Source organism: Biomphalaria glabrata, chromosome 14 (genome assembly GCF_947242115.1).
Source record: "Biomphalaria glabrata chromosome 14, xgBioGlab47.1, whole genome shotgun sequence".
In the NCBI taxonomy this organism is placed as follows: Eukaryota; Metazoa; Mollusca; class Gastropoda; family Planorbidae; genus Biomphalaria; species Biomphalaria glabrata.
Window position 1 is genome coordinate 31981067 of NC_074724.1, and position 14102 is coordinate 31995168.

General features: G+C 33.2%; 1 protein-coding gene across 1 annotated transcript in view; it reads right to left on the reverse strand.

The window, feature by feature from the left end:
- Window positions 1-719: 719 nt before the first annotated feature.
- The window catches only part of LOC106052499 (uncharacterized), a 37307-nt gene continuing 23924 nt past the window's right edge, over window positions 720-14102 (reverse strand). The window contains exons 5-11 of the mRNA XM_056010322.1: window positions 11418-11520; window positions 10623-10724; window positions 10280-10400; window positions 9353-9453; window positions 7331-7544; window positions 6428-6486; window positions 720-5939 (exon numbers count right to left, since the gene is read on the reverse strand). Coding sequence (XP_055866297.1) covers window positions 5892-5939; window positions 6428-6486; window positions 7331-7544; window positions 9353-9453; window positions 10280-10400; window positions 10623-10724; window positions 11418-11520 — 748 coding nt within the window. The 3' untranslated portion in view covers window positions 720-5891. The remainder of the gene's footprint in view (window positions 5940-6427; window positions 6487-7330; window positions 7545-9352; window positions 9454-10279; window positions 10401-10622; window positions 10725-11417; window positions 11521-14102) is intronic.

Here is a 14102-nt window from a genome sequence, read left to right on the forward strand (position 1 = left end):
TGTACACATAATGTCTCATTCTGTTGTGTCCGGTCCTGAGTCGAAAGATCAGACGTTGATCTTGTCGGGATAGCTTGTAATAGGAATCATCTTTCTTGTTGAAAACCATTTTTAGAACAATAAAATACAAATGATAAACTACTAAGTACAACATATCAAACTATCGGGCCGCAATTTAAAAAAAAAAAGAGTAATATTAAAAAATGAAATAATTTTCATCCTCTTCATACACATACTTATGTGAGTTCTGTACTATTATAGAAACCATATTGTTTCATTATATGTACGTTTTTGTAACTCTAACAGACCCCAGAGATTTCCTGATGACATAGGATGGAGGTCCTTTGTCTTGGGTCTTAAGGGGAAAAATTGTTGCAAAAAGTCATGAATTTTAATAACTCATAAGCCCTTAAATTATTTTTTTTTAGAATATTTTTGATTTGAGGAAAATGTTCAAGATTTATGTAAATTGACTTTGTCATCATTTTCTGGACTTTTGCTGCAGTCTACTCCAAGATCCTGATGGAAATCCTGGAATGTGTTTTTGAAAGTATTTCCTTCTAAAATTTGTTGTTGTTTTTTTTAAAGTATTCTTTGTATTATTATTAATATAAAATAATATGTTATGTGTTTTCTTTTAAATAAAATTAAAAAAAAAAAAGTTTTTAAAATTACAAACATGATTTTAAAATTACAAACATTTTAACAACACGTTGAACATGTCAAGCAATGTATGTGTTTATTTTTAAAATACAAATAAATACAGAAACATACAAACAAAAAATAAAGACCTTAGTATAGTGAATAAAAAAAAAAAAAATTACTGCATAAATACAGGTAAAGTGAAGATAAACTAAAAGAATAAAAATATTCACAGGTGTACCAACCAATCTTATATCACTGGATATTGTGGATATTCTCATTTAAGACATTATATGATAAGAATATAGACATTAACATCTACAACAAAGTTGGAAGACAAGAACAATAACTCATTACCTTAGAGATGGGACTTCAAAAAAGAAATTTATAAAAACAGATTGGGACTAATCATGTAAAAAGTGGTAATAAACAATATATATGCTGGAAAGTGTTAGTGTGAATATGAGTGCAGAATGTTTCAATAATGGTTAGATCTTTTATCCACATCCTCCCCAATCTGTAACAGCCAATCAAAATAATGAAACAAATTTAAAACTTTAAAATATAATGTCAAAACAGAACTCAAAATTAACAATGCACAAAGTCATATGATAAGAATATGATTATGTTCCAGGCAAATAATACAGAAATTTGTATCTAAATCTTAAAAGTCATTTATACAGATCCTCAATATATTTACATTTGGTGCCATATCTTGTGTTCAGATGTTAGAACATTTTCTTTAAATAGTAGTACGGTATGTTCACCAATGAATGTTGTTTTTTTCAAAACTATAATATGTTCCAAGCAAAGTTATTTCCTGTAAGACTGTCTAGTTCATTCAAATCTCATTTCAGCACCTTTGATAAAGTCCAGTATAGAATCGGCACCTAGGGAGCCATCACCCCATTGATCATTGGAAAAGCTTTTATCCAACGAAGATAGGATAATTTTTATTGGTCCAATCAAATGGAAATTCAGTTTGACTACTACTGACCTCCGCAGCTTGGACCGGGAGCTCTTCATTCCATTTCAGCACCGGGATTATCTACCAATGTAAATCTGCATGATGGGAATGGTTGTATAAATGTATATTTGAAAAAAAAATGAAAGGAGTACATGCAGGAAGCATATTTACAAAGATTTATAAAAGCTTTTAAAAATAAAAACTTACTCCAGTTTGAGCTTATGGTCATTATTTTATACAAACATTGAGAATAATGAAATTAATATAGAGTGATCCTCCAAAACATATTTATAATTGGAAACAAAAATAATGACAAAACTGCATTCATCCATTACTGATTTATCTCTACTTTTGAAGTTTGCCATTTCTAAAGCACTTGTAATTTTATAGGGTGAAGTCGTTAGCACCAACACCTGCCCATTGGGGCTTTGAACCAGCCATTACTGTCAATTTGCAAAAAAAAATTAAAAAACTTTCACTTCTTTTGTATTTGCAGTAAGACCAGTTGATACCTTCATTTAACAACAGATATTTGACTTGAAGAGATAGAAACCAGTTACCATGCTGCCTTTAGTTGCTCAGCTAAGCTGGAGTGAAATCTTGAGCTAGAAATGTTTAGTCTACATTTCATTTTATTTCATAAATGCTTCAAATTAGATCAAGACCACAAATAAAAAAACAAAACAAGAAAAACATACAAATTATTTTTTAAACTCTTTCTCTCCATAATTATTTACAACATTCTGATGGAATCAACATTTGTATCGTTGGTTAGGAGAGAAAGAGTTAAAGACAATATCTCCTTTATAAATATTATAGAGTGATCATCATTCTTTTAATCACTAATGAATAATAATAATAATCTTTATTTTCCGTAAGGAAATTTGTCTTACAATTTGTGCATTACACCAAACAAAACATTGTAACTAGAAAAAAAACAAAATGTACATTCACACCAGACTCACTCATAACTTACATGTAAAAAGTTTATACCAGATTGTTTCTGTTTCATGATTTGATTGCCAGGGGAACAAAAGAGTGTTTGTGTCTGTTTGTCTTTGCTATCGGTGTCTGTGATGGTAAAATAAAAAAAATCCTGACCCAAAGAATGTTAGATTAGAAAAACAAAAAGGACCTCCCCCACCCAAAAGAAATAATCCTGGTTTTGCGGATGTACTAGACTTTATAAAAATTCCAATTAATAGGCCTTTAGATCTAGACTTAGAGAATGAACAGAATGTTCCTGAACATTAATATATTAAACTAGAGTTTTCCCAGTGTGTCCAATGAGCTAGTTATACTGTTCCCAACTATATACATCCACTGTCAAATTTCTAGTAAAAATGTTAGAGCTTTTTTCATAATCTGTGTCCAGGTTTTACTTGTATCTTATATATTGCAGATGTTACTTCAAAAAGAAGATAATTACGTCCAATGCATTTCATGTGTCAACCTAGTCATTTTTTCCACCCACCCAGAAGGTTTCATCCCCTCCATGAAGTTATGAGTTGAATAGAGGTAATGTAAAAAGAAGGCCAGTTAAATGTACAAATCATTTTAAATAGTAAGGTCACTTTTAAAGTCAAGAGAAAGAGTCATATAAGTTTACTTATGCATCTATGTACATGACTAGCCTTTGGTTTCAAAGTCTTCAGCTCCAAAAAACATTTTTTTAACTCCATCTCTCCATAATTATTTTCCATGTTCAGAAGGAATTAATCCTTTTTTCCATTTGTATTTCACTAGCCTGTTAGGGTTAAACTTCAGTAACATTTTTCTTTTATTCAGAAAATGTTATAAGTGGTATAGATAAATGTATGCCCATTTTATATAACACCAATTAAAGTTTATGAACCCAAAAATTAAGTTAATTTAATGACGTCAAATCAAAGATGGAATCGTTAATCAGGAGAGAAAGAGTTAAAAGCTGAACTTTGTAAAACATAATTCAGGATTAAAGAGTGATAGTAAATTATAAATATAAATATATATACAAAAGCTATAAATAAATGTACATATGGGTGTGCGTTAAAACCCAATTATATCAGATTCTTATCACCGACAGCACAGATAAAAACTACTAAGGAAAATGTTCTCATTTAGCGTTAGCGAAAAATCATTGTCAATGTTTTACCAAAAGCTAATATCTGAAGTATTTAAAGTTTCAACATCATTGCCTGGCATGGCAAGCTCAACATTAACAATAAAACATACAAATTAACTTCATAACATGCTTTTAATAACTTGATTGGCGGTGGTCACCCTTTCGGTCTCAATTTTAACATTTTACCATCATAGAGAAGATACAATACACAGTTTACAAAGAAAACACAAAACAATAAAACAAGACTCTAGAACTCTTTTGTTCCCTTGCAAATAAAATAATTGAATAAATTCCAATTTTCAGAGTTAAACCTCACATGTTAAGTTTGAGTGGAACTCTGCTGTGAATGTACTTTTTGTTTGGTAATATATATTATGATTGCTATCATTATAGTAATGCATTGTAATATGTTATGCATTGTTATGTTTAATGTATTTTTATGTGGAAGACATATTTCCTTAATTCATGGGAAGTATGGTCGAAAGGCTAAGTACGCTTTAACTTGGCTTGACCACCTATGAAGGGGGCTTGAGGTTTGACACCCAACTCAAGCAGAGTTGTGTTTACTGAGCACCTTAAGGAAGCACAGAAAAACCTTCTCCCAGATACCCCCTCCTCCCACTGGTCCACAAATGAGATTGGACCATAGCGCTCTGAGCATGGCATAAGCATGAAAGTAGCGCTGTATAAATTTATTATAATTTAATTACAATGAAGATAATTATTATTATTTTTTATAACATGTATGAATCCCAAATACTTCTATCTTTTGAAGTGAATTCCCTGTAGCTCTGTGTGCTATGAAGGGGGAGGAATTCAGATTCTCACTGATCTTGTTATAATGGGAAGCTGAAAGATGTTCTACCTGTTTTAATTCACACATTTGAAGCTTAAATGATGTGGCACAACAAATGGTTTATGAATGCACAGGCAAAAGAATATGTTTTGGTAATGTTTGTATTGCTCTGACTGTTTTATCAAATTTTTTTTTTAATGCTATGAATGTGCAATGCAAGATGTTAAACTATTTCTTTAGACATGTAGGAAAGGTTAGCCTTAAAGAGTTAAGTAAACTTTGACATCTGCATCCAGTTCAACTTAAAAGAAAAATCAAGGTATCAGGGCTAGTTTAAAACCCAGAGCTTATATCTGAAAATTTAAGCCAATGTAGAGCTTGAATGTCCTTCACTATTGCATTAATGACAGCAGAGCTTTAGCTACCAAGACATCAGGTTTATATCCTGGTCAAGATTGCCAACAAATAGTGCAACACTATGACTAATAGTTGATAGTAGGCTGTATTAAGTACTAAAAGCATAAACAAAATATTCCACTGTGCTTATAAAAAATATCAGTCTCCATGTCTTGGGCAAAATACAAATATAAAAAAACAACAACTTTGCACACAAAAGATGTCTGATGTTATTGATAACAGAAATAGCTGTTAACAGAAATGTATAAAAATGCATCGAAATTCGAACTGCAGAAATCTTAGCAACAATGTTCGAAAAACAGACACAATGTTCAGAAATAACAGACCCAATTTTCGGTAATCACAGACACAATGTTTGGAAATTTTAACATACTGAGTAGTAGCCTGTTAGTGCAACACTGCTTGTTTACGTAACAAATACAGTTCCTAATATGTCTTCCCTTATCAACACTTGTCTTGTTCATTGTATAACATAAATATTCTAAAGCAATAACAGACACAATGTTTGGCAATCACAGATACAATGTTTGGAAATAATGATGAATGTAAAAAAAAATATTTTAAAAAATTACATTATTATAACTAGAGCTGTCAACAATGATATGGCTTTGTTCGATAAATGCACATTTATTAATTGTACAAGATTAGGAATGATAAGCTAAATATATAACAAATGAATATTTAAGATTTAGTTTCCAATGCAAATGGAATGTTTATAATAACATTGTATGGCAAGGCAATAAAAAAAATAATACAAAAATGTTCAATGTCTTTACAGCAGATCTTTAATTCGATTTTCTGTCTTGAAAACAACATTTTTAAAAAGCTACAACGTAATGGCTACATATCATATTGAATAATTTATGTCTGTATAGTGTAGCAATTTTCAAGTCAGAGTTTACTTGCTCACTACTGGAGAATATAACAGCAGATGCGCAAATCAAAATGCCAACCCAGCAGTCAAATCATGAAGTCTTGTTGACCTTGGCTAAATTTTGTAGAACTTCAGTGATCTGAATCAAAACCAAATAATAACAAATCATGCCATTAGATCTGAATCAAAACCAAATAATAACAAATCATGCCATTAGATCTAAATTGTTTCTTTCATTTTTTTTTTATATTTAACATTTGAAACAAAATGAGACTATGACATTTCTGCAGCATTACATAAAAGTGTATTTGCGATGCTATTTCAGCCAATTTCTAATGGGTATGCAATATCCTTTGGATAAAGTAAAAGCAGTTCGTCTATGTGCTGGCCACATACAGCCTTGTTAAATATTGGCCATAAAAAAAAAAGATGAGCCATACATCATCTTCCCTATGGATCTCAATGTCCTAACAACAAAGTTAAGTTTCTTTTGCCTACTCAACAATCTACATGAAATATAAACTATTTCCTCCTATTTTTATAGAGAGTTTAAACTATCTAATGTTTACAGAGTTTATGAAACTTTAAAAAGTCGAATCAATATTTAGGTCACTAGCAGGAACCGACCTCATTTTTAGCCCAATCTCTCGGAGTTTCTCCTTCTGCATTTTTGACAGAGGCATCTCCTGCAATCAAGAAAAAAAATATTGTAATGAAACAATTATCATGTGTGTGTTTAGCATTGTTTAACAAGTTACTTGATGAAAGAGTATGTTTTGAGACACTAAGACACTCACAAAAAAAAAACAAAAAAAAAAAGAAAATTTTAATTTTCAAAAGAAAAAGAAATGGTTAAAACTTATCTAAAATTCTGGCCACTTAGTTGAAATTAAAACAAATATTCGCCCCTTTCCTCTCCCCAAAACTCCACTCATAGTAAAGGAATAATTTTTTAATTATGGTATTTTATTTCCATCGACTTTTTTTTAAACTGGTCCCTAGTTCACACCATTCTTCTCTCATCATGCTAAAAAGACTAGAAATAATGTAATAATGTTACAATGTCTCAAACTTCCTAGACAAAGACAAAGGCTGAATTTGGAATGAAACCTTGGGAGATCAAATGTGAAACGAAGGTCTCCAGACTTTAGAATAACTTAGGTTATATTTATGTACCAAGATGACAAGAAAGGCAGTATGGTCTTTTACCATGGAATTGAGTGTCTAGGTTCAAATCAGTGGCTACGAATTAGACTGCGATTCTTTAAAAGTTTACCATTAATATCACAGCATGGCTGCCTGGTTATTTGGAAAACACTTTGTTGTCACAAGGGTCCCAAGTTCAAACCCTGCTAGATTTCATCTTTTGTCTTACTATAAAATGTTTGGGTAGAACATAATAATCTACATTTCTGAAGACTTGTCCCAAACATATAAAACAAAACAAACAATCTGTAGCTGATAATGAAGGTAATGTATCAGCCACTACACATGCTAAGATAAACAACATCAACAAAACATCCTACGCACCTCCAGCAGTAATTATACACTGCAGAAGCCTCTTCTTCTCATTGGGCTCCAGAGTGAGCCCTGCGGCTATGTGCAGGCAGGTCAAACCTTTTTTGTCTGCCGCAGTCACAAGAGTTCTCGCCATCACTGGACCCACCAAATGTAAAATGCTCTCTACCAGGGCCACATCTCTTGATTGTATGGCTAACATCAGCGGTGTCCTTCCTTGAAGTTCCTTTAAACAAAGTATTGTTTGGTTATTTAAAAAAAAACTTATGAAATTTATAATGACAGAGAAATGGAACAAAAGCCATTTTTTTCATCATTTTTTATTTGAATCTTAATGTAGCAAGTAAAAAATTATATTTAAGATTTTTTAATTCAAATGTTTTGTTAGAAATTACTTTATGGGGATGTTATATAAAAAACAATAACATGTTAACTCTCTCTCCTAACTGAGGATACCAGCGTTGATTCCACCAGAATGTGGTAAATAATTACGGAGAGAAAGAGTTAAATCATTCATTAGACCATCACTATAACAATTATATTAGTGACAGTAATAAACATTTTAGGGGGCGCATGGCTGAGTGGTTATGTGATTGACTTTTGAACCTGGGGTCATAGGTAGAATCTCTTTGAAGACAGGGATTTTAAATTTAGGATTTGTTAGGGCACCCAACTCTAATGGGTATCTGACTTTAGTTGGGTTGGATTGGTCTTAGTGCTGGCCACATGACACCCAGCTCATTCACTGTTTACCAAAAAAACAGATGACTGTCACAGTCCAGTTTTAGAACCTCTGTGACATGAAGTGACACTCAGTCACCTATTGTAACATTCCGTGCGGGCAAGCACGAGGTTATGTGAATAAGTTAAAGGACTCTGAAATAAGGGTAAAAGTTAGTTAGTGAAGAACTCCAGCAGAGAGTGGATGTACGATTTTCTCTGTCTGTAATATGTACCTTAATGAATTTGATTTAATGTTAACTTGAGAGTTTTTCTTCGGACTTATATTTTGAACATTTCATTGATGTGATTACTTATTCCACATGGCATGAACAGCCAGTATTTATTGGTGTATATTTTGTGACGGCTGAAGTCGCCAGTATTTTCTGTAATTTATCTTATATATAATAAACTTTACGTCTGCTACAAGTGTGTTCATCAGTAATTCAAAATGTTGTCATTGGAGACTTCAGTATACTAGTAATGTTGCGCACTTGCAAATCTAGTGCGCCTAATAGAGTACATCGTTAAGAGGAGTATCATAGCCGTACCAGAAGAGGTACTTACAACACACGGACACACCCACGCCGCTACGCCTACAGCCAAAACCAGGTAGCGACAATGACCTTAACATCATCTACCCTAAAGGTCTGAAAGGGGAACTTTTAATAAAGATTTTGAAAAAAAAAGCCTAACTATTATAATAATTATGAAAGAAAATTTATAAAGTAACACAATAGCAAATAATAATCTAATGAAAAATATATATGTTGGTGAAAGAAATTTGATTTTGGATTTTTATTGATGACCCAACTCTAATGAGCTATGCTGGGAAAGTACAGAGGGTTGTTGTCCCATGGAGTGTTATTTGTTCAGCTTGGGTCAAGAAGGTGAAAGCACAAGAAACCTCTGAATAGAAAGAGAAGGTACTAATTGTTAAACTCATTTTTCAGTCGTAGTTTCCTGTACTCGGGGCAGTACACATAGAATAGAGTTGCCTTTGTTACCCACTGTGATGGGGACGTGATGAATTATTATAGTTGTACTTAGTGTGAGATATACTAATTCTAAAGGACTTATTCTTTGATACCGCTGTGATGCGGATGTAATTGTACCTAGTTATACATTGGATTTTGTTTATGCATCTTGGATGTAATTATTTACCTAACCTAATTCAGACATATATCATTCATATATCATTGTATATAAAACAAGGACAGAGAACAAATGAAGCATAATTCAAATGATCATTGATTGATTGTATCTAATCCCAATTGGTCACTGGGGGGGGGGGGTCACTAGCTAGCCACAAACCTGGATGGTCAGTGAAGATTTTTTCTCAATCAACCACAGGATGATGTCCTTATTTTTATTCATCTTGTGCAATGCTAAGGCCAGCATTAGTGGCGTCTGACCTGGTGGGGAAAACAGATTGATTACATTGGCATTTCACTGGTAACTAAAACAATGGATACTATTCCTCTAGCTTGTAGGTGGTGTTTACCATTCAATGCTGAAGTTTGATTTACAAGTTTCACCTCCAAGTTGCATCCCCAGATGTACATTTTGGTTGACTGGAGGGAATGTGTTCTTAACCATGGTGCCGTCACAGGGGAGTTAAATCAGAGAGCATACAACACAAAGGTTCATTACCATTGCTTTCCTTTGTGTTTTCTAATTTTATAAAGTGCTTTTTTTTTTTTTTCAGAACTTAATGAATTGTTTAACTCATATTGATGCTAGTTGTCAATTATATATTTTATCATTATGAATCATCGTAGGTGGTCTTTCCTGCTCCTGGCCTGCATGTTGACTTGCATGCATTGTACTCAAACAATGGGCTTTTGGATGCAAAGAAGTAAGCCACTCAAGCCTTCAATCACATGGATTTTAATAATGATGATTTTACCTACTTTTGTGACTAATGTATAACACTGTATACAAATACTATTTATTCAAAACAAGGAGTGTAAAAAAAAATTCCCACAATCCAAAGATTTTGTTGTCTACCACATTGCTTATAAAATGTTTTAAATGTTTTGGATGTTCCTTCAGATTTGAAGATTATTACATCCTGGCCCAAACTTCCTGCAGGATGAGGGGGGGGGGGGGGGGGGGAGTCATTGTGTGGGTTCGAGCCTGGGACCATCAAGACCACCAAACAACAGTCCAGAGCACCTACCACAAGGCCAGGCAGTCATCTTTGTTTAATGAATGTTCTACAAAAGTCACACTGTTTACCTCCATAAGATGCCTTGGAATCCACAACAATGTTCTTTGCAGAGAGTAAGGATTTGACAATCTTCAAGTTGCCAGTCAGCACAGCTTCGTGGAGCGCACAGTGTTGTATGGGACCCAAGCCCTGAGCAGTTTAAAAAAACAAATGTTCAAATTAACACTTTCATTAATTACATTGTAAAACTTTCTTTTCGACGACTTTAAAATGTAAATGAATGAATTTAGCATGTCAGAGATGCAACATACTTTTTTCAAATATTGTCAGAAAATTTAGAAACAGAAAAAAAAACACTATTTCGTTGGATGTGGCAGTGTTAGGATTTATAATTCACAATGTTTTTCTTACCTGTATTTGGCTAGAGCAGCAGATATTTGGATTGGCCCCACAAGACAGCAAGAAATCTGTCACTTCCGCGTTGGACCGTTTGACAGCTATAAATAGAGCAGTCTGGGGAAACAAATAAAATGATACTTTAAACCATAACAATTAGAGAATTGTATTAATCTACTAATTCCTTTTAGTTAGCCATTTCAAATGCTGACACATTAAGATAATTTATTCCCTGCTGAAACTCCAGCATTTCAGAAGAATAGGGATCACTAACTGGAGATAAATAATAAGTCATTGTATTCAAGTTAGAAGACTTTGGAAGACAACGGTGTTCTACTAGACTATGAATACCCAGCTTTAACCTACATATTTTTTTTATCTGACATATATAAGCCAGTAGTCTGTAGGAGCTCTATTCAATTTTGTGTGTGTGTGTTGTTATCAGTGCCTTATTATCAATACATGTTTAACACTTGAAGAGAAAAGTGCTTTTGAAGTTCCATGAATGCATCTTTGTCTCATATCTAGAAGTAGGAAAAGTTTTTGCTGATATTTGACTATGATTGTTATATAAGAGTTTAGAATATTTACTTTTACTAATAACTGCTGTATTAGATCTACAGAATGCAAAACAAAAAAAATTGTTACAAACACTGGGCAGTACTTTTTAGCTGCATTTAGCAAGATTGTACCATAGTACTATTTAGGTTATAAATGTTAGTGCTTAAAATTCATATCACTAAATGCCTATCGAATATGAGTGAGAGTTGTCAAGAGTTATCCCACAAGTTGAACAAATGTGAGATTTACCTCCCTCTTCTTGTTCTGAACATCTAAAGCTTCTCTGAAGCCTGGCTGCCGTTTAAACTCTTCCAAACTTTCTAACGGCATGTCACACAGAAAGTGGAGGCACCTGTTGTGTGGGACAGAAATAGAAGGCTAATTAGTATGTTTGATTAGATTCACAATGTCAATTAACAGGACGTCTGTAATATACAAGATAAGATAAGATAGCTGCCCAGGTTATGTGGCATGCACTTTGGGCTAATCATGATGGTCCCAAGGTCAAATTCTGCCCATTAAAGGGAATTCTCTTAGGACATACTAGTCTTGATTTTTGAAGGAACAATCAGCAGCAATAGAAAAAATGGATGATAATGATTTTACTAAATAATAAATACTGATAATTTGACAGAAGTAGCATACATAAATTAATGCTATTAGCACAAGCTGGAGTCAGAAATATGTTTTCTTCATGTGTCACAAGACAATACAATTTCTGAGGTTTTTAATCAATTTAGCCAACTTCTAAAAATGAATGACAGAAAACAAGAATCTAATTCTACAAGTCAATTAATGGCAATAAATCAGGGATGCCCAAATGAAGACACACAGGCCATGTCCTGCCTTTAACACATTGCTATCCAGTCCCTCAAAATGCAGTAAATAGACTTATAAAAGAAAAAAAGGGAAGAAAAGGGAATATTTCATTGGCCCCATTCCCCCCCCCCCCCAAAAAAAAAAAAAAGTAGGGCATCACTGCAATAAACTATTCATGGGTTGCTTGAATCAGCCAGGAAAACCAACCACTTGGCAAAACTTATGTCAATGATTAACATGCATGACTAAATTGACCTAGGGAAATGCATAAGATGTAACCATCTTCTTTTTTGAAGTAAAGTCTGTATTTCTGTATTTCAAAAGATAAGAAAATCAGGGGTGGTTGAAGTTTTGTATCAAACGCATAAGATGTAACCATCTTCTTTTTTGAAGTAACGTCTGTATTTCTGTATTTCAAAAGATAAGAAAATCAGGGGTGGTTGAAGTTTTGTATCAAAAGGTAGGCCTACATGATAATTGGCAAGACACATATTTTCATCTTTGATATAAATCGAAACTGAATGTGATTGCACTTGACCCAGTGAAATAATCTCTATCATTGGCTGTTTTTTTTTTATTTGATATTTTGGGGTTTTGGCATATCGGCACAATTTAGGCCATGTCAATCCCATAAACCATCAACAGTTATTTCCCCTTCATATCCCGAGAGCTAAATTTATACAGTTAAGTCATTAAAAAAAAGGTCTTTTCACAGTTCAGTTCTCTATTATTGCTACATTTTTTAGGAAAAATATCTAGTCAAACATAATAAAAATACCTCAGCAGGAAGACAACCCACCCCACTCCTGATAATAACACCCAGGATACAACTTGACCTAGTCAACACATGTGCATAAGTTTACAGTAGTTAGCACAGTCTTGAAAGAAAGTGGCTAGATTTGTACTTATCAATTTGAACAGCTGCATTACAGATCTAACAGCATTATATCTAAAAGAAACAGCATTATATTTCTAAGAGAAACAGCATTATATTTCTAAGAGAAACAGCATTATATCTAACAAGCACAGCATTATATATCTAACTGAAACAGCATTATTTAGCTAAGAGAAACAGCATTATATATCTAACAGAAACAGCATTATTTATCTAGCAGTCAGTGCGGTATGGATTAAAAAAAATTAGTTTGCTAATTATTTGCTCAATGTTACTAGTTAATGGGACAAATTTGTACAAGTGATGGTAAAAACATAGTTTAAATAAGTACTTACTAATAATTGACTTTTTCCCCTCTCCAGGTCTCTTTTGTACACATTTCAGTGTGATTTGATAAACAATTATAGTGTAGATACTTGTACTAGTTGAAGTATTTCATTATTTTTTTGCTGTTAATGTTTGTACTGAATATTTGTTTGTTAGTACATTTTCTGTGTTATGAATTATTGTTAAATAAATGTCCTTAAGAAAGACAAGCTAACTTTGAACATTATTTTTTATCCATCACAATCAGATAATCATTCTATGTAATATGATGCCAAAATTCAAATCTGAAACAAGCCCACTGAGAAATCCTCTTACAATGTGGCAGCTCTGCAAAATACCACCTTCACACTAGTAACAAGAATCTTTTTATGCCTATTTTAATGACAACCATTTTTAATCAAAATATAATGAAATATAATTGTACTCTGATAATCATATTTGATTTTTTTCCTGCTTATAACATGAAATCTTCTCAACAACACCTAGTATAAGGATGGCAGCAAGATAGATGGTATGCACTTTAGACTATGGTCTGAATGCTCCTGGGTTCAAACCCTACATGCTGCCTACCCCCCGCCATCCTTTAGAAGGTTTGGACTAGGATGTAATAATCATTTCTGAAGGTTGTCAGTCAGTCCAATACAAAAATGATATCATCCTGTTATGTTGCAAGATAAATAAACACAAGTAGCTTTTCAACTGATCCAAAATTCAAAAATGTTTTTGTAAAATGTTTTACATGTTTTGGATGTTCCTTCAGAGTTGAAGATAGTTTACTTCCTAGTCCAAACCTGCCGCAGGACGACGGGGGATGGGAGCGGGCAGGGTTTGAACCCTCGACGTCGATAAATCCGAACGACAGTCCAGCGCGCAAACTGCTCGACCAGGCAGCC